The sequence below is a fragment of the Coregonus lavaretus genome (assembly GCF_964263955.1).
Source record: "Coregonus lavaretus genome assembly, chromosome: 18".
In the NCBI taxonomy this organism is placed as follows: Eukaryota; Metazoa; Chordata; class Actinopteri; order Salmoniformes; family Salmonidae; genus Coregonus; species Coregonus lavaretus.
Window position 1 is genome coordinate 48,778,936 of NC_140005.1, and position 22,305 is coordinate 48,801,240.

At 41.8% G+C, this 22,305-nt stretch overlaps 1 protein-coding gene across 2 annotated transcripts in view; it reads left to right on the forward strand.

The window, feature by feature from the left end:
• The first annotated feature begins 4,166 nt into the window (after window positions 1-4,166).
• The window catches only part of LOC311145886 (molybdenum cofactor biosynthesis protein 1-like), a 46,313-nt gene continuing 28,174 nt past the window's right edge, over window positions 4,167-22,305 (forward strand). For both annotated transcript variants that reach the window (XM_084182246.1, XM_084182245.1), the window contains exons 1-2: window positions 4,167-4,494; window positions 14,440-14,575. In XM_084182246.1, coding sequence (XP_084038372.1) covers window positions 4,276-4,494; window positions 14,440-14,575 — 355 coding nt within the window. In that variant the 5' untranslated portion in view covers window positions 4,167-4,275. The remainder of the gene's footprint in view (window positions 4,495-14,439; window positions 14,576-22,305) is intronic.

The window sequence follows — 22,305 nt, forward strand, 5'->3', positions numbered from 1 at the left end:
AAAAGTTTGAATACATTGGCCATGCTGTCAATCCAGCATGACTTCTGCCGCATTCAAAACAACTGGAAACTCGGATCTGGGAAATCTCAGTGAGTTCAAGACAACTGGGAACTCGGATAAAACTAGCTCTGACTGGGAAAATATGGAAAATAATTTTGAACGGTCATCAAACTCTGAATTCCCAGTCGGGATTTCGGGCCTCTTTCTAGAGCCCACAAGGAGGACCGCCGAGCCACCTTCCTATTCAAGTGAGCACAGCACAACAAGGTGAGTCCAAAAATGTATTGTATGCTGCTGCATAAATGATGTAAAATGCCAGGGAGATATGTATACTGTAGCTAAGAAAGTACAACTAAGTGTATGTTGTGTAGTAAGCTGTTAGTAACCCATGTGCCTCACCCTAATAATTTGCTCCCTTTTCACCTCATAACTTAGCCTACTGTTCTGACTTGGTGGTGCACATTTAGCCTATAGCCTTTTAGAGAAATGTCATCATCAAATATTGTAAGAGCTTTCATTTTCTGCTTATATGCCCCCTTTATTTAGCCTACGGTTCTGACTTTGTGTAGAGGGAGAATACTGTAAGAACGGCCCATGTTCTGAATTCTGTCGCCGTACATTTCAAAAGTGTTGAACAAATAGTTATATTGACTACGTCCTTCCTAGCTCGCTTATTAATGTCTTAATCGAAATACGTATTGCCTCTTATCCGCTCGTCGTCCCCTCATGCCATAGTTTGTACATCTCAATTGTCAGAAGAAACCACATTTGTTTAAGCAAGTCAGCCATATCAGCTATGTTTTTTTATAAGGCAGTAAATGAGGCTGAATTAACTGTTTCGCTGCCAGACAAGGCTCCGCTGATAGCCAGGTGTAGCAGTGGTGAGGTGCTGGGACAGCTTTATGTACGCCCTAACAGTTTGTGGTCACCGTTTGTCACCGTTACAGTGCAATTAATGTATTGTTAGTGTTGTGTAGTGGCTTTGCTGGCATGCATTAAAAAAAAATTGGGGGAGTTTGCCCCACCAAGATTTTCATGCTAAAATCACTACTGTATACTTATATACAGTACCAGTCAAAAGTTTGGACACACCTACTCATTCAAGGGTTTTTCTTTATTTTTAAAATGTTTTACATTGTAGAACAATAGTGAAGACATCACAACTATGAAATAACACATATGGAATCATGTAGTAACCAAAAAAGTGTTCAACAAATCACAATATATGTTATATTTGAGATTCTTCAAACAGCCACCCTTTGCCTTGATGACAGCTATACTCCGGACTCCCACATTGCTCATCCTAATATTTATATATTTCTTAATTCCATTATTTTACTTTTAGATTTGTGTGTATTGTTGTGTATTGTTAGATATTACTGCACTGTTGGAGCAAGGAACACAAGCATTTCACTACACCTGCAATAACATCTGCTAAACGTGCATGCGAGTTAGGAACCCGGGGGTAAAGTCCTGCGTGGGTGGAGTATGCAGCTCTTGAAGTTTTGAACTGTGACACGGACAGACTCACATGGTTTAGGTTTCCTTGCCTCACCCACTAGGTGTGTATCTTTGCATTGCATTTCTCAAGTTGTTTTATGGAGATTTAAGTGACACAAACGTCATCGTTAAAGGTGGTTACATAATACACAAAAAAAACTCTGATTGGTCAGCAGACTTTGAATGACAGTTGATGTGGAGAGAATGGGTTCAAGGTACTCACTAGAGATCTAGTAGGTGGTGGTGGTGATTTCTTTTTAACAGACCCATTCCCCTATGTAGGTCCAAACATAATAGAACTGATAGTCAAGCACAGGTGTTTTCTCTGCTCTTTGCTTACCTCTTGTATCCCTCTTTTCTATCATTGAAACTACAGAATGTAGAATGTTGCCCTGAACAGTAGCTGTATGATATAACACTGTGGCAGTTATTGCCGTCCCTTGTTTGTTAGGGCTTGTTCGCATAGTATTGCATTGAAAACCATTTGTAAGAACAACCACAGTGCATGTTTAGCGCCTCAATTACATTTTTCCTGCACCATTGTTAGAGTAGACAATTTTGCCGAGTACGTTATTCAGACAATTTTGAGCAATGCCATTAACTTCTTGTGTAAAAAACCTAAATACAACATTTCTTAGAAATATCCTGGGAGTGGAATGGCGTGTTGACAATTGGATAGATTGGTTTAGACCAAAGAGTACAAGGTTATGAGTTTTCAGATCACAAATTGTAGCTCTCTTGAGGTAGGCCTGTATTTTTCAGTGCCATTTCCAAATGATTTCAATTCACAATCAATTATTGGGCGCGTTCGAGCTGCTCACTTTTGTCAAGTCGAAGACAATCGTTGGTAACCGCCTTTCAAAGTGTGTTGCATTAGGGGATTGCCAGACTTGCGCCTACATGTCGACTACATGAACTTTACAACAACCATGTGATCAAATGCCCTGAATTTTAGACTGTAGTCGACTTCAATTTTCGGCAGTTGCTCCTCACCAAATGCAACTTGCAGCCATCGCCTGCAATGTGGGAGGCACTATTTGTCAACCAATCATTAGTGTTTGACCGACGCGAATGGGACCAAAGACGTGACTGAAACAGTGGATATGTACAAATGAATGTGATATTTGAGGCTGTCTCAAACATGTTGGAGACATGTTTATTTCGACATTACAAAGACAAACTTTTATAAACAACAAAACTGCCATGTTGCACTGAGCCTTGCTGTTGGAAAGCCACATCAGTGTCCAACTTTCCGCTGTATCAGATGCATCACCCCGACTTCACTCCTCAACTTTCGTCTGCAGGCGGTTGCTTCAGTCTTACAACTCAAACACGCCCATTGTCTCAAATAGTTTTTGAAGGATGGGTCCTCTTATCATTTCCATGTAGGCTACCCAGTAATTACACAATTGCTCTTAATCAGACTTCACACTACTTGTAATCACTTCTATGTTCTTCTAGCAGCCCATTAATGCCAATGTCACTGTAATTAAAAATCGAAAGGTAAAACAAAAGATGTTCTATTATATTCAAACGCATGTCTATTGTAAAACTACACTACCTAAGGAGGTTGCGAAGAGAGTCACATGTACGGAGATGGATGACGGTTCCAAAATGGCAGCGTCCATGGAATTGTTGCTTGTAACTCAAAATGCGGCAAGTGAAGTGTGTGACAATGAATGGAAAATAGTAAAATCAAAGAATGGAACAAAAGAAGCAAAAGTTGTAGTAGAAGACAAGGACCGCATTTCTTATTGGACTGCATTTTTTGAACAAGGAGGTGCATTTGGGAAATCCATTTATACTATCGAGGACTGTGAAGAGAGCAGTGGGAAAGGTGGATTTAATCAAGGTGACTAGAAGCGGCCTTGTTTTGGTTAATTGTGTCGATGAAGAACAAGCGTGCACTGGATCTGGCAAAATGTCCCACGTCAGAAGTAACCTGTATTGATCTTCGAAGCAGGGCGCCTGCCAAAGGAGTTATAGCTGGAGTCTCATTAGATATAGATGACGAGTACCTTATTCAGAAAATCCCAAGAGTGGTCAGTGCACATCGCCTGACCCGTAAGCTAAATGGAAGGAGAAAAGCCTATCGATACTATTGTTGTTTGAGGAGACTCTAGCTGAACATGTGAAGCTTGGCTATGTGAGGTTTGGGGTGAGAGCATTTGTGTCCAAACCACTACGGTGTGGGAATTGTAAAAGATATGGTCACGTGTAAAATATTTGCAGACGGGAGAAGTATGGTATTGAAGAATCTGTGAATGGAAAATGTTGCAACTGTGGTGGGGATAAATACTCCGGACTTCCTTGAGTGCCCTGTTAGGGTGAAAGAGGTTGAGGTGTCAAGGATCAGGGCTGTACAGCAGATTTCACTAGGAAATGCCCGCCCTCACAGGAGTCTTCTGAGCCTGTGTAGGGACCTGATTAGAATATGTTTTTTACAGAAAAGGAGGTTGATTTTGTTTAGTTAATTCATTTTTTTAAATAAACGTTTTACCCACATATTGCCTTTTTGGAATCCTTATTATCAACCAGCACAGTAGGTGGCGGAATGCACATCCAATTGTTGCGAACGCCATTACACCATAGAAGAACAAGAACTACACTACCCATAGGGCAACAATATTGCAGTTTCAGACGATTGGCTGAAGCTGCCCACTCCCACTCGAATGTGGCTACAGCAACTCTGAAGATATTATGAGGCTCCAATATCATTAACTGTCTTCCTTTGACGGTAAACAGATATTACAACAGTTAATTTACATTTATAACATGGCTTTTCATGGTAGCAAGTGCTGCCGCCTTGTTTTAGGCAGACATTACGATGTCAAGGCCCTGTCAACGCTTCACGTGAAACTATTTGCACCAAGCTCAACACCCAAGTTGCGGCGGTGGTATTCCAGTGCTACGCAAGAGGAAAATGAACTTGAACTCGTATCTCTTGCAAACTCAAGTGCACCTGTCCCCGCAACAAAAATTGGGACGACACAGGTAAGAAAAGCTAGCTATAGCTATTTTATAAACGCCGTGCCATAACGTTACCGCATTTTTTTTTTCTGTGCAGTTGTTTTGTGTGGGGTGGGGGCAAAAATGTGCAGTTTTATAGATAATCTCATGCTAATCTACACATTTTGCCATGAGGCTGAGATAACATTTCAGTTTACAGTTTATTTCTTGTAATTCATGTTTTTTGGGCTGTGGTTTATGACCTGTTTATATGCTATCTGGGGAGTGGGGGCAGGGGCTGCGGGATTGTGTAGTACGCCAGTGACTGCCTGAAATAATTTGGTTTACTCGAAAGTTACCATAGCTGCCTGGTGGACGCTATGACAGGGCTCTTTGACATAAAGGGTGAGTTCCAGATACGTTCTAAGCAGGGTTGGGTAGGTTACTTTCTAAATGTAATCCGTTAAAGTTAGGCTACTACTTACCTTTCCAAAATTGTAATCAGTAATGAGATTACTTTCCTCTTAAGAGGCATTAGTTGAAGACAAACATTTATATTGCCAATTGAACGACATCTACAGTGCATTCGGAAAGTATTCAGAACCCTTGACTTTTTACACATTTTGTCAGGTTACAGCCTTATTCTAAAATTGATTGTTGTTCCCCCCCCCTCAATCTACACACAATACCCCATAATGACAAAGCAAACACAGGTTTTTCAAAATGTTTGCAAATTTATAAAAATAAAACAAATATTATTGGGTATGACACTCCAAGCTTGGCACACCTGTATTTGGGAAGTTTCTCCCATTCTTTTCTGCAGATCCTCTTAAGTGCTGTCAGGTTGGATGGGGAGCGTCACTGCACAGCTATTTTCAGGTCTCTCCAGAGATGTTCGATCGGGTTCAATTCTGGCTGGGCCACTCAAGGACATTCAGAGACTTGTCCCGAAGCCACTTCTGTGTTGTCTTGGCTGTGTGCTTAGGGTCGTTGTCCTGTTGGAACGTGAACCTTCGCTCCAGTCTGAGGTCCTGAGCGCTCTGGAGCAGGTTTTCATCAATGATCTCTTTGTACTTTGCTCCGTTAATCTTTCCCTTGATCCTGACTAGTCTCCCAGTCCCTGATGCTGAAAGAAATCCCCACAGCATGATGCTGCCACCACCATGCTTCACCGTAGGGATGGTGCCAGGTTTCCTCCAGACGTGACGCTTGGCATTCAGGCCAAATAATTAAATCTTGGTTTCATTATACCAGAGAATCTTGTTTCTCATGGTCCGAGAGTCCTTAAGGTGCCTTTTGGCAATCTCCAAGCGGGCTGTCGTGCCTTTTACTCAGGAGTGGCTTCCGTCTGGCCACTCAACCATAAAGGCCTGATTGGTGGAGTGCTGCAGAGGTGGTTGTCCTTCTGGAAGGTTCTCCCATCGCCACAGAGGAACTCTGGAGGTCTGTCAGTGACCATCAGTTTCTTGGTCACCTCCCTGACCAATTCTCCCCGATTGCTCAGTTTGGCCAGGTGGCCAGTTCTAGGAAGAGTCTTGGTGGTTTCAAACTTCTTCCATTTAAGAACGACGGAGGCCACTGTGTTTTTGGGGACCTTCAATGCTGCATACATTTTTTGGTACCCTTCCCCAGATCAGTGCCTTGACACATTCCTGTCTTGGAGCTCTACGGACAATTTCTTCAATCTCATGGCTTGGTTTTTGCTCTGACATGCACTGTCAACTGTGGGACCTTATATAGACAGGTGTGTGCCTTTCGAAATCATGTCCAATCAATTGAATTCACCACAGGTGGACTCCAATCAAGTTGTATAAACATCTCAAGGATGAGCAATGGAAACAGGATGCATCTGCGTTCAATTTCAAATCTCATAGCAAAGGGTCTGAATGTTTTTATTTGTAATACATTTGCAAACATTTCTAAACCTGTTTTCGCTTTGTCGTTATGGCGTATTGTGTGTAGATTGATAAGGGAAAAAAATAATTTAATCCATTTTAGAATAAGGCTGTAACGTAACAATGTGTAAAAAGTCAAGGGGTCTGAATACTTTCCGAATGCACTGTGTAATATATATATATATATATATATATATATATATATATATATATATATATATATATATATATATATATATATATATATATATATATATACACACACACAGTGGGGCAAAAAAGTATTTAGTCAGCCACCAATTGTGCAAGTTCTCCCACTTAAAAAGATGAGGCCTGTAATTTTCATCATAGGTACACGTCAACTATGATAGACAACTTGATTTTAAAAAATCCTGAAAATCACATTGTAGCATTTTTAATGAATTTATTTGCAAATTATGGTGGAAAATAAGTATTTGGTCACCTACAACAAGCAAGATTTCTGGCTCTCACAGACCTGTAACTTCTTCTTTAAAAGGCTCCTCTGTCCTCCACTCGTTACCTTTATTAATGGCACCTGTTTGAACTTCTTATAAGTATAAAAGACACCTGTCCACAACCTCAAACAGTCACACTCCAAACTCCACTATGGCCAAGACCAAAGAGCTGTCAAAGGACACCAGAAACAAAATTGTAGACCTGCACCAGGCTGGGAAGACTGAATCTGCAATAGGTAAGCAGCTTGGTTTGAAGAAATCAACTGTGGGAGCAATTATTAGGAAATGGAAGACATACAAGACCACTGATAATCTCGCTCGATCTGGGGCTCCACGCAAGATCTCACCCGTGGGGTCAAAATGATCACAAGAACGGTGAGCAAAAATCCCAGAACCACACGGGGGGACCTAGTGAATGACCTGCAGAGAGCTGGGACCAAAGTAACAAAGCCTCCAATCAGTAACACACTACGCCGCCAGGGACTCAAATCCTGCAGTGCCAGACGTGTCCCCCTGCTTAAGCCAGTACATGTCCAGGCCCGTCTGAAGTTTGCTAGAGTGCATTTGGATGATCCAGAAGAGGATTGGGAGAATGTCATATGGTCAGATGAAACCAAAATATAACTTTTTGGTAAAAACTCAACTCGTCGTGTTTGGAGGACAAAGAATGCTGAGTTGCATCCAAAGAACACCATACCTACTGTGAAGCATGGGAGTGGAAACATCATGCTTTGGGGCTGTTTTTCTGCAAAGGGACCAGGACGACTGATCCGTGTAAAGGAAAGAATGAATGGGGCCATGTATCGTGAGATTTTGAGTGAAAACCTCCTTCCATCAGCAAGGGCATTGAAGATGAAACATTGCTGGGTCTTTCAGCATGACAATGATCCCAAACACACCGCCCGGGCAACGAAGGAGTGGCTTCGTAAGAAGCATTTCAAGGTCCTGGAGTGGCCTAGCCAGTCTCCAGATCTCAACCCAATAGAAAATCTTTGGAGGGAGTTGAAAGTCCGTGTTGCCCAGCGACAGCCCCAAAACATCACTGCTCTAGAGGAGATCTGCATGGAGGAATGGGCCAAAATACCAGCAACAGTGTGTGAAAACCTTGTGAAGACTTACAGAAAACGTTTGACCTGTGTCATTGCCAACAAAGGGTATATAACAAAGTATTGAGAAACTTTTGTTATTGACCAAATACTTATTTTCCACCATAATTTGCAAATAAATTCATTAAAAATCCTACAATGTGATTTTCTGGATTTTTTTTTCTCATTTTGTCTGTCATAGTTGACGTGTACCTATGATGAAAATTACAGGCCTCTCTCATCTTTTTAAGTGGGAGAACTTGCACAATTGGTGGCTGACTAAATACTTTTTATCCCCACTGTATATATATTTATTTATGTATTTATTTGCGACTGCTCGACTACAGAAATGTTTATCGACCTAACAGTCGACCAGTCGACTAAATGGGTTCAGCCCTAGTGGCTACATTCAAAGACTCAATCATGGACTCTGACTGACACCTGTGGCTGCTTCACGTGATGTATTGTTGTCTCTAACCTCTTTGTCCATCGTGCTAACAATGTTTGTACCATGTTTGTGGTGCTACCGTGTTGTGCTGCTGCCATGTGTTGTTGTCATGTTGTGTTGCTACCATGTTGTGTTGCTGCCATGTTGTCTTAGGTCTCTCTTTATGTAGTGTTGTGGTGTCTTTTTCTGTGTAATGTGTGTTTTGTCCTACATTTCTATTTTTATTCCCAGCTCCTGTCCCCACAGGAGGCCTTTTGCCTCTTGGTAGGCTGTCACTAACAACGCTTCCATCCACAGTTTTTATGCGAGTAAAGTCATATCGTATAATTTTTTAAAATCATGACAGCTGTGATGGAAACAGGAAGCTTCAGTACAATTTTTTAAATGCAACAAAAGGCGGTGGAAACGACTTTATGTGCAAATATTGATATATTAACCATCATATCAAAGTAAACTTGGAGTCACACGATGACATGGTTTGTGGTCCTCCCATTACGACTCGGAAAACCATGCAGTTTATTAGGCTACAGAATAAAGACGTTGTAATGAACTTCACAGGGTGGTGGAAGTGCATGGTGATGAGTTTGATGCTCCTTTCCAGTAAATAATGAGGGTCTTATTCTGGTGATGTGATGATCAATGCTTGATTGCTGTTTGACAAATACAAATATTCTGCTTCTTATCCATAATAATCTCATCATGTAGACCAGGGTTCCCCAACAGTTTTTGAGCAACAAAAAGTAGTTGTTTAAAAACAAAAATGTATTGCTGGGCACAAAAGACTGTAAAAACACTAACAAATCAGCTCCAAGTGATTTTACATTTGGAAATCTGTTCCAAAGTATTCCCATGCATACTAGAGACTAAGGGTGTGCCGAGTAGTCGGACAAAATGAGTATTGTAACGGATATGGGCAAGTTTTGTGATACGATTATGATCCGAGTATTTTTTTGTAATTATCCGTGATTGGGAAGAATAGTTATTTTCGGGTGCCAGCACGCATCTTTCTCATGTCCGCCATGTGCGAGGTTCTACGTCGTCTAAATACCTTGACTGGCTAGTTTGCCTGTCTGTAAAGAGAAGGGCTGGCTGTACGTTGATCCTGCTGCTCTGATTGGATAGATTGAAGCTGTATTTCTCCATCCACTAGCTTCATAATTTCACCCAATCACTTTTCCTCACATGTTTTCGGTCTGATCATTTGGATTGCTGCTGCCTGCTACTATGATAAATCACATGGCGAGGACGTTTGCCATCAAGCTATCAATGTGCATAATATCTAGCAAGTGAGGCAAGGGTAGGGAAAATATATGAAACGCTAATGCACATTCTGACTGAGTGATAGCAAACTTGGCTGCAAGTTGAGGAAACACCCACCCCTCCGTGCGCTGTTTCTAATCTGCAGTTTTTTTGGCAGTGAGAACGTGCAGGGAGGTATTTTGCCAACAGCTATTTAGGCATATTAAAACACTTCCGTTTCATCTGATCACGAGTAAGGATGTCTACACTGGCAGTCATGAGTCATGACCACAGTAAAATTCCACATGACACGGTAATCTCCTTTTATGCACTCTGGACATGCTTTGGTAGTATCCAACAACCTAACTACCATCAGGTCCTAATGGCCTGGTATTCAGGGCTCTATTGTCCCTCAAACCACTCTGACATAAATGCAATCGAAAATCACATCAAACACTTATCATCAAAACAGTAGGCCTATCGTACTTTTAAAACTCACCTCACTGTGAATATCAATTTGAAGAAAGAAGTTCAACAGCAGGTTGAAACAGTGTAAGACGTGGTTCTTGTGGATGTTGTTTCAAAGCCTAACACAATGAAATGGACTTGATTTAAGATGTCTTTGGTACATAATCGTTCTAGCCTATACTCCAAAATTAACACGGAGTAATCACCTTTGAGTGTGGACTGTATTATTATGCATACTGGATGGACTGGTTACCTTATGCTATGCTCCAACATTTCTATCCATGAGTCTGGGAGAGAACATATAGCCCTAGGCGATGCTGTTGGTTCATGGATTGTGCAGGGCGACTTATAGTTAGCCTACAATTAGTGCATTTGTATTTGATTTTGAGTAGCCTCGTAATAGGGAATTTTTAAATATTTTCATAATTAATTGGGTGACACATTAACTTTAGCTATACAAAATATCTCACCACCATGCGTTTACATCTCTTCCTCTCTCTCCTTTATTCCTTTCAGTGAAATATTTTGTTGCGAAAACATGTTACTATCGATGTTCCCGAACAGATTTCACTTGGTTTTCCCAGCACTGGGTAGGTACAGGAACAAGGTTGGAGCGCCTATGGCATACAGAGTTTGTGCGGAATGTCACCTGTCGGGCAGCGAGAGCATGCTCCTCAAAAACTAGTTGATGCTTGGAGTGAAATACGTGTTCTAATATTTATTTCTCAGCTGCTCATATTAAGCACATGCTCCGCTATAAAATTAAACTAGCCTACAAAACGGACCTTCAGGAAAGCGTTCAGCCTCCATTCGCTATTCCAGTGCATACAGATGACATGTCTTTTTTAGCTAGGCAAGTCAGTTAAGAACAAATTCTTATTTACAATGACGGCCTACCCCGGCCAAACCCGGACGACGCTGTGCCAATTGTGCGCCGCCCTATGGGACTCCCAATCATTTGATAATAGGCCAATCGAAACTAATTTGACATTTAGTAAAGACAAGATTAAATTGAGAATAGTCTGATGGGTGAAACTATGATCACTTGATGAGAACAGCTGTGCAGCCTGATGCAAGGAACAAATCACAAGCTTTTTTTGCTACTTTCTCAAATAATCAATAGTCTACAGTCGCACCATGTATCCCATATATGTTTTGATTTCCAAGATATTCTAAGGTTTGTATCAAGTTGCCAAATAACTCTAAATCTAGCATATAGGACTTGTTTCAAATGATCACTTTTATGCGCAACATAGCTACTTCATATGTGCCCTTGCTCCCTAATGGGAAAAAATATCCTTTCTATTTTATTCAGCTAAGTTAAATTATGTTCTACTTACTATAAAATAAAAATAATGGCACAGGATTTATAAGCATATCTTGTCATCTAAATGAACAAGCCTACAGCCTATGGCATGGAGCATAGCCGGATAACATAGGCCTACAGTAGACCTACTCATATTCTGTTCTTCTGAAATACATTTCATGTTCCTTTAGACCTGACTGAAATAAATAATGGATTTATTGTGATGGTGTATATTACATTTGATTTATTATAATTTTTAAATGTAGCTGTTCCAAAGGAGCACATCAGTAGCTTGTATGCCTGGAGATGCTAAACGGGTTTATGTTAATTAACGGTCACTTACCGTGAGACCTGCAGTCTTTTGCATGATAATAACCGGCTGATAAAATTTCATGACCGCCACAGCCCTAATCGCGAGTATCGTCCGATCCGACTATCAACTGTCAATTTACGGATACGATTACGAGTATGGCCATTTCAGCACACCCCTAGTATGTGTATATATCTCTCTCTATATACAGTGAGGGAAAAAAGTATTTGATCCACTGCTGATTTTGTACGTTTGCCCGCTGACAAAGACATGATCAGTCTATAATTTTTATGGTAGGTTTATTTGAACAGTGAGAGACAGAATAACAGCAAAAAAATCCAGAAAAACGCATGTCAACATTTTTATAAATTGATTTGCATTTTAATGAGGGAAATAAGTATTTGACCCCTCTGCAAAACATGACTTTACTTGGTGGCAAAACCCTTGTTGGCAATCACAGAGGTCAGACGTTTCTTGTAGTTGGCCACCAGGTTTGCACACATCTCAGGAGAGATTTTGTCCCACTCCTCTTTGCAGATCTTCTCCAAGTCCATTAAGGTTTTGAGGCAGACATTTGGCAACTCGAACCTTCAGCTCCCTCCAAAGATTTTCTATGGGATTAAGGTCTGGAGACTGGCTAGGCCACTCCAGGACCATAATGTGCTTCTTCTTGAGCCACTCCGTTGTTGCCTTGGTCGTGTGTTTTGGGTCATTGTAATAATAATATAATAATATAATATGCCATTTAGCAGACGCTTTTATCCAAAGCGACTTACAGTCATGCGTGCATACATTTTTGTGTATGGGTGGTCCCGGGGATCGAACCCACTACCTTGGCGTTACAAGCGCCGTGCTCTACCAGCTGAGCTACAGAGGACCACATTGCAACTTCCACATTGACATGTACCGTCAATTCCACATTGTCATGCTGGAAAACCCATCCACGACCCATTTTCAATGCCCTGGCTGAGGGAAGGAGGTTCTCACCCAAGATTTGACGGTACATGTCCATCGTCCCTTTGATGCGGTGAAGTTGTCCTGTCCCCTTAGCAGAAAAACACCCCCAAAGCATAATGTTTCCACCTCCATGTTTGACGGTGGGGATGGTGTTCTTGGAGTCATAGGCAGCATTCCTCCTCCTCCAAACACGGCGAGTTGAGTTGATGCCAAAGAGCTCGATTTTGGTCTCATCTGACCATAACACTTTCACCCAGTTCTCCTCTGAATCATTCAGATGTTCATTGGCAAACTTCAGACGGCCCTGTATATGTGCTTTCTTGAGCAGGGGGACCTTGCGGGCGCTGCAGGATTTCAGTCCTTCACGGCGTAGTGTGTTGCCAATTGTTTTCTTGGTGACTATGGTCCCAGCTGCCTTGAGATCATTGACAAGATCCTCCCGTGTAGTTCTGGGCTGATTCCTCACCGTTCTCATGATCATTGCAACTCCACGAGGTGAGATTTTGCATGGAGCCCCAGGCCGAGGGAGATTGACACCAACTGTTGTCACCTTCTCACCAAGCTGCTTGGCGATGGTCTTGTAGTACATTCCAGCCTTGTGTAGGTCTACAATCTTGTCCCTGACATCCTTGGAGAGCTCTTTGGTTTTGGCCATCGTGAGAGTTTGGAATCTGATTGATTGCTTCTGTGGACAGGTGTCTTTTATACAGGTAACAAACTGAGATTAGGAGCACTCCCTTTAAGAGTGTGCTCCTAATCTCAGCTCGTTACCTGTATAAATACACCTGGGAGCCAGAAATCTTTCTGATTGAGAGGGGGTCAAATACCTATTTCCCTCATTAAAATGCAAATCAATTTATAACATTTTTGACATGCGTTTTTCTGGATTATTTTGTTGTTATTCTGTCTCTCACTGTTCAAATAAACCTACCATTAAAATTATAGACTGATCATGTCTTTGTCAGTGGGCAAACTTACAAAATCAGCAGGGGATCAAATACTTGTTTCCCTCACTGTAGGTAGGCAAGCAGGCAAGCAAGGTTTGAAATGATTGTTTTAGTCAAATATATCGGTTTGGCCTTCTTGCGATCAATTTAGTCTACAAATTATTTGTAATTATGTTCCTGCCCCCTGACCATCCGCTCAAGAAAAGATAGGCCTGTGGCTGAATCTAGTTGATGATCCCTGATGTAGACTCACTAGCCCACCTGCACTGTATCTGCAAGCTGTTGGCTAGAGCGCACGTGCCAAGACCAGAGTAGGCACATTTGCTATTTTACGCAACAGTTTTTGTGACAAAACTATCAGTAGAGTTGAAAATGGGATAGAAACACGTTGAACTCTAGATTTTTATTCGGTACATGAAAACTTGAGCGAAAACTACATTTTGTGTGCACTGTCATCACATACGGATTTTTTCCGAAACAAGTCAATTTGGTGGAAACACACCACTGGTGAGAAAATGTGCATATTTTCTTCATGCAGATTTTTGAATATTCGCATGAAAATCTGTCACCAATTGGATTGAAAACAATCTACTGTAAATAAGAATTTGTTCTTAATTGACTTGCCTAGTTGATAAATATATATTTAGCATTTGTGGCCCAAAACCAATTAATGTCAATATCCCTTTTGCGTTTCAAGTCCAAATCATCCTAAAGTGTCTAAAATGTATTGTCAAGCGCAACGAAGTAAGTCTACTTTAAGATGATTTGGACATGAAGCACGGAAAATGCTGGGCTGAGTAATTAAGCCTCCTAAGTGGCTTGCTCACAGTTAATTTTGTCCTTTGTTGTTTACGTCCAGGAGGTGGCTGTACCAGTGGGCCAGAGGCGAAGGTTGAATGAGGAAGTTCTACCCTTCTCTGCCTTCCTGACAGACAACTTTGGCCGAAGGCACAGCTACCTGCGCATTTCCCTGACGGAGAAATGTAACCTTCGCTGTAAGCACCATTATGAAGACTGCTTACAGTCTCAATATAAAACACTGTTTAACTGAAATTATTCCCTAATGGTGTGATTCATCTCTGTCACTGTAGTGGCTAAATTGTCCAATATAATTGTCCCAATACAATTTCCATCCTAATCCTTTATCCACAATGGTGAAATGTAAGTCTCGATGCATACAAATCCAATGTCCAGTGTTTGATTCAAGTTGAAAAATAATAATCAATTTATTTGTCGTTCTTCTGGTTACAAAAATGTAAAGAAAAATCTAACAAAACAAATTCCTTAAATTCAAACTGAAGAAATAAACAGCATGGTATGGTAAGCATGGTCTGGTATGCCTAAGCATGGTCAAAAGACTGTGGCTGCCATTCCAGTCACGCCCAATGGGCCTTGGAGCCTGAAGGCCTTTTTAATGTTCTTCCCCTTCAGCCTGTAGAGGGGGGGTACACACACTTCACAGAAAACTAGTGGCAATCACACATATACATTCATTTATTATCCATTTGAAACATAAAAATATACAATATACTATTTGGCTCCTACACACCGGTCCCAATTGTATTTGGTGTGAAATCAAAACAATTCTTTACTTAACTTGAAGGAGCCTTACTATTAGAATGCACCTTCTTGCAGTAGGCAGATCTTGGATATTGGCCTTTCCATAATGTTGGTTCTTGTCTTCAGGCGTACTGCACATACTAACAGTGTTGGGGAAGCTACTCTGAAGATTTAGTTTACCAAACTACCAATTACTTCACACTGGAAGAAGTTAAGCAAAAAATATAGTTTACTTAACTAAAGCCACATCTTCTCCTGCACATCTCCTGTAACAGCAGTTTGGCAGGGGATCATAGATGGAACTCACCATGGATAGAATTCCTCTACATGTGCTGGGTTGGTCTTTGATGGCAACATTAAAGGTTAAACATTGTACTCACAGTGCTCTTTCAATGGGGAGTTTGTCTCCATCCAAATTCAACTGTTTTACTTCTTTAGCTCTATCAGCTTCCGGGATGGAGGCTAGTACAGTTCGACTATTGCTCACCCACTTGGAGAGATGGATCCTCCTTTTGTGATTAGTAGCTGTGATCTCTTTGGGAAGTTGCAATGCCTCATCTTGTCATCTACATAAAATGTTCTTCTGATTATGTCAATCACTTCCGGATGACAACATTCCTCTGCCATCTTCTTTAATGCATAGCTTGCATAGCGCTGTGAAGAGGCAGCTCCAAACAGTCGTGATACTCAACGGGTGAGAGGTTAGTGTCCCATCCAGGCCACCATAGGAACCTCAGGAAATCAACATCACTGTGTGATACCTTTACCTGGTGAAACATTGCTTGCATGTCAAACGTCATTGCTACAGGCTCCTGGCGGAATCGTGTGAGCACACCTACAAGACTGTTAGTCAGATCAGAGTTCAGTGATGTGCCCTTGAATGTAGCAGCACAGTCAAAAGCAACTCTGATTGTTCCATTCTTTGGTTGATATACCCCAAGGTGTGTAATATACCATAATTTACCATCTGTATACTCTAGCTGCTCTTCTGGCACTCTCAGCGTACCCCTTGTCGATGATATCATAGAGGAAACCTTTCTTATTCTCATGGAAGTGTTCATTATCTTGAACTTCCGCTTCACGTTTAGGAGGCGCTGTTCAGCAACATGACAGTTGTCAGGTAAGGTGATGTCATCCTTCCTGAAAGGTAACCTCAGGCTGTAATGGCTCTCCTGTAACTTGACAGAATCATTGGCTATGTTCATAAACCTTTTCTCTTCCACTGACATTTACATTTTTTCTCCTTGAAATCTGTGTTGTATTGATTTTTTATTTAATTTAACCTTAATTTAACTAGGCAAGTCAACAGCTGTTCCAGATCTGAAACAGAGATTATGTTAGCTGTAACGGTAGGACGGCTACTCTTGTCGTCATTGTTATGGCTTCTAAGGGGGCCATTGACACCCCCCCCCCCCCCACCCCCCAGTAGGGTCCTCACAGCATATGGTCCATCTTCACAGCTGTTAACCACCTCGTATTGTTCCATGAGCTTGGGAGAGTTGGTTCCTATCAACAGCTCCACCTCTGCATTGATTTCAGAAGTCTTTAAGACCATTTGGACAGGTCTGTCTGTGTGGGGATATTTTCTGTATTCACCGGCATCTCGTTCTGAGTGTGGACTTCGGGGAGCTCGATAAAGTTGTCTCTCTCCAACTCAAACGTCCAATCCTTTGATAACATGAGTGTGCACAGACTTTCCTTCCACTTGATTCATGGTTTTAACAGCATTTTGGCTTCTCTTCCTGTGATGCCAAGCTGTGTCATCAGTCTCTCTGTGCAGAATGTGGCTGTGCTTCCTAGGTCTAGGCATACGTCTGGACAACCTTGTTGCCTTTACTGTGTTTGACCTGCACTTGAACAATAGCAAGCACGCATTCTTGGTCCCCAGCCCCAGTATGCCCATATGTGTTCAGAGAAACCAGTGCAATGCTCACTGACGCTTCTGATGACTGCTCTGCTGTTCCTCTGTCTCGCTGATCAATAAGAAGCACACTTGGGTGAGTTTGTTTACATACACTGCATATGAGACGCTTGCAGTCGCTTGACAAGCAACCAAAACAGATGTGACGCCGCTTCAATTTGTGACCACTGTTAAACAACAGACGTGTTGGGTTTGCTGTGTTGATGACACACTGGTAGCAAAGCTGCTCCCTGTGGACTCGTGAATGAGCTTTGACTGTGGCCTTTGAGTCTTGCCTCTGGATGGTGTAGGATCTTGAATTTCGCCAATCACTGGATACGTGGCTATTCTCACCTATTTTTCAAGGAACTGAATGAGATCAAGGAGTCTGGGACAGTGCTGCTAAAAGCCTTTTCCATGTATGCATTTGCTATCTTGTATTCGTTACCGTAGTGCTCCTTTTAATAACCCTTGGCTATCTGGAGCCACATGTTGGCAGCTCCTAACTAGCTCTAAAACCTGCCCTCTGGGGCGGCAGGTAGCCTAGCGGTTAAGAGCGTTGGGCCAGTAACCGAAAGGTCGCTTGTTTGAATCCCCGAGCCGACTAGGTGAAAAATCTGTAGATGTGCCCTTGAGCAAGGCACTGAACCGTAATTGATGCTGTAAGTTGCTCTGGATAAGAGCGTCCGCTAAATGATTAAAATGTAAACGTAAAATGTGTACTGTTCGAGGTCTTAGCTAGTTTGGGCTCTACTCTCTATGCCATGTTAAAATGACAATGAAGGACCTGCGCTGTAAAATGTCACCATCAAAGAGAAATGTCTCTGGGTGGCAGAAAGGAATGTTACTGACTAACATAGCAAGTTAATTCGGTCTTTGGATAATGGTGATGAGAGGGTTTTCTTCCATGTTTTCTTGTAAAATGCACTGTCCTGTGAATTAGAAAGTCTTGCCTGTTCTCCCCTTGGCCCTCTGTGAGTCGGTCAGCACAGAGGATTTTCCTGTGCCCTGTCCTGTATAGGCCTGCAGACTTGGGTTAGAGTCTTGTGCAGCAGTGTGTGTGCTCCATGAGCTGCTGTCTGAATCACATTGTGTCCTGATTGTGCCTATTCAGCTGAAACACTGAGCCTGGTGTTTCCAACAGGCTCTGAGACAGCTTCTACCCCCAAGACTTAAGACGGCTAAATAGCCAGACTGCTAAATAGTCTATTAATGATACCCAAACTATCTTCCAATGACCCTACGCACACTCACTAGACTATATATATATATATATATATATATATATATATATATATATATATATATATATATATATATACTCACACACACACACACACACACAGTGGGGAGAACAAGTATTTGATACACTGCCGATTTTGCAGGTTTTCCTACATACAAAACATGTAGAGGTCTGTCATTTTTATCATAGGTACACTTCAACTGTGAGAGACGGAATCTAAAACAAAAATCCAGAAAATCACATTGTATGATTTTTAAGTAATTAATTTGCATTTTATTGCGTGACATAAGTATTTGATCACCTACCAACCAGTAAGAATTCCGGCTCTCACAGACCTGTTTTCTTTAAGAAGCCCTCCTGTTCTCCACGCATTAACTGTATAAAAGACACCTGTCCACACACTCAATCAAACAGACTCCAACCTCTCCACAATGGCCAAGACCAGAGAGCTGTGTAAGGACATCAGGGATAAAATTGTAGACCTGCACAAGGCTGGGATGGGCTACAGGACAATAGGCAAGCAGCTTGGTGAGAAGGCAACAACTGTTGGCGCAATTATTAGAAAATGGAAGAAGTTCAAGATGACGGTCAATCACCCTCGGTCTGGGGCTCCATGCAAGATCTCACCTCGTGGGGCATCAATGATCATGAGGAAGGTGAGGGATCAGCCCAGAACTACATGGCAGGACCTGGTCAATGACCTGAAGAGAGCTGGGACCACAGTCTCAAAGAAAACCATTAGTAACACACTACGCCGTCATGGATTAAAATCCTGCAGCGCACGCAAGGTCCCCCTGCTCAAGCCAGCGCATGTCCAGGCCCGTCTGAAGTTTGCCAATGACCATCTGGATGATCCAGAGGAGGAATGGGAGAAGGTCATGTGGTCTGATGAGACGACAATATAGCATTTTGGTCTAAACTCCACTCGCCGTGTTTGGAGGAAGAAGAAGAAGGACGAGTACAACCCCAAGAACACCATCCCAACCGTGAAGCATGGAGGTGGAAACATCATTCTTTGGGGATGCTTTTGTGCAAAGGAGACAGGATGACTGCACCGTATTGAGGGGAGGATGGATGGGGCCATGTATCGCGAGATCTTGGCCAACAACCTCCTTCCCTCAGTAAGAGCATTGAAGATGGGTCGTGGCTGTGTCTTCCAGCATGACAACGACCCAAACCACACAGCCAGGGCAACTAAGGAGTGGCTCCTTAAGAAGCATCTGAAGGTCCTGGAGTGGCCTAGCCAGTCTCCAGACCTGAACCCAATAGAAAATCTTTGGAGGGAGCTGAAAGTCCATATTGCCCAGCGACAGCCCCGAAACCTGAAGGATCTGGAGAAGGTCTGTATGGAGGAGTGGGCCAAAATCCCTGCTGCAGTGTGTGCAAACCTGGTCAAGACCTACAGGAAACGTATGATCTCTGTAATTGCAAACAAAGGTTTCTGTACCAAATATTAAATTCTGCTTTTCTGATTCATCAAATACTTATGTCATGCAATAAAATGCAAATTAATTACTTAAAAATCATACAATGTGATTTTCTGGATTTTTGTTTTAGATTCCGTCTCTCACAGTTGAAGTGTACCTATGATAAAAATGACAGACCTCTACATGCTTTGTAAGTAGGAAAACCTGCAAAATCGGCAGTGTATCAAATACTTGTTCTCCCCACTGTAGATAGCTCTGAATCCACGATATAGCAGAGGTTGAAAAAGCCATTTTTCAACAACAGGTTATGGTCAATAATATCAAAGGCTGCACTGAAATCTAACAGTCCAGCTCCCACAATCGTCTTATTATCAATTTCTTTAAACCAACCATCAGTTATTTGTGTCAGTGCAGTACATGTTGAGTGCCCTTCTCTATAACCATCCTGAAAGTCTGTTGTTAATTTCTTTACAGAGAAATATAATTGTATATTGGTCAAACACAATGTCTTTTCTCCAGACTCAGATAAAAAATATGACAAATAGAGTGGCAATATAGTCCGCTACCATCCTCAGTAGATTTCCATCTAAGTTTTCAATACAAGGTGGTTTATCATTATTGCTGGACAACTATTTATTTTCCAAACTATAAATATTTCAGGGTGTGATATTGAAGTTTAGATCCCCCGACTCTTCAATACTGCATGCATAATCTCATATTGCATAATTACTCTCGCTCTCTCATTGGGCAATATGATACTTTCAAAATTCTCTGTGCAAGAAAATGCAGCAAATACTTTTAAATAGCAAAGTTGCAATTGCACAAGAGAAGGATGGAAGTAAATCACGTTAAACTTGAATCTAGAAAAATCTAGGTGTTCTCAAAAAGGCTATGTTATATTTTGGGTTATGGCCTTCAAACAAAAGTCAATATGGTAATGTAAGTTGGTATTCAATCAATGACCTTCAGCAACTTTCAATCAGCAGTTAGATTGAAATGCCTAACAATCGTTAACAGTTCATGTATATACCTGTACATAACTGAGAATCACACTGGTTCTCCCTACAATATCTAACTTAATGTAAAGCTACTCCGCTTTTTTTCTCCCTCAAACAAATCTAAGAGAGACAATGAAAGTATCTTGGGTTGGGAGAGGAGATAAAGTGATTTATATTAAGTATGAATTAAAGATGACTGAGATGTCAATGAGGATTTTGAGGAGTTAGGGAATGGTTTGAGAGATTTGGGGGCTTAGAGGTGCCTCATGTCATTTGACAGCTTGGTCTTACGTCATTGTAGGAGATGGATTTTCCCATGCTGTTCATTGGCAGCCTATAATACTGCACGTCTCCCTCCTTCACTTTCTCACTCTGTCTACCTCATCACGTTCTTGTTCCTGTCTTATATCTGAGTCACCCAAAAAAGTATTTAGTCAGCCACCAATTGTGCAAGTTCTCCCACTTAAAAAAGATGAGAGAGGCCTGTAATTTTCATCATAGGTACACGTCAACTATGACAGACAAATTTGAGAATTTTTTTCCCAGAAAATCACATTTGTAGGATTTTTAATGAATTTATTTGCAAATTATGGTGGAAAATAAGTATTTGGTCACCTACAAACAAGCAAGATTTCTGGCACTCACAGACCTGTAACTTCTTCTTTAAGAGGCTCCTCTGTCCTCCACTCGTTACCTGTATTAATGGCACCTGTTTGAACTTGTTATCAGTATAAAAGACACCTGTCCACAACCTCAAACAGTCACACTCCAAACTCCACTATGGCCAAGACCAAAGAGCTGTCAAAGGACACCAGAAACAAAATTGTAGACCTGCACCAGGCTGGGAAGACTGAATCTGCAATAGGTAAGCAGCTTGGTTTGAAGAAATCAACTGTGGGAGCAATTATTAGGAAATGGAAGACATACAAGACCACTGATAATCTCCCTCGATCTGGGGCTCAAATCCTGCAGTGCGAGACGTGTCCCCCTGCTTAAGCCAGTACATGTCCAGGCCCGTCTGAAGTTTGCTAGAGTGCATTTGGATGATCCAGAAGAGGATTGGGAGAATGTCAGATGAAACCAAAATATAACTTTTTGGTAAAAACTCAACTCGTCGTGTTTGGAGGACAAAGAATGCTGAGTTGCATCCAAAGAACACCATACCTACTGTGAAGCATGTGGGTGGAAACATCATGCTTTGGGGCTGTTTTTCTGCAAAGGGACCAGGACGACTGATCCGTGTAAAGGAAAGAATGAATGGGGCCATGTATTGTGATATTTTGAGTGAAAACCTCCTTCCATCAGCAAGGGATTTGAAGATGAAACGTGGCTGGGTCTTTCAGCATGACAATGATCCCAAACACACCGCCCGGGCAACGAAGGAGTGGCTTCGTAAGAAGCATTTCAAGGTCCTGGAGTCGCCTAGCCAGTCTCCAGATCATAACCCCATAGAAAATCTTTGGAGGGAGTTGAAAGTCTGTGTTGCCCAGCGACAGCCCCAAAACATCACTGCTCTAGAGGAGATCTGCATGGAGGAATGGGCCAAAATACCAGCAACAGTGTGTGAAAACCTTGTGAAGACTTACAGAAAACGTTT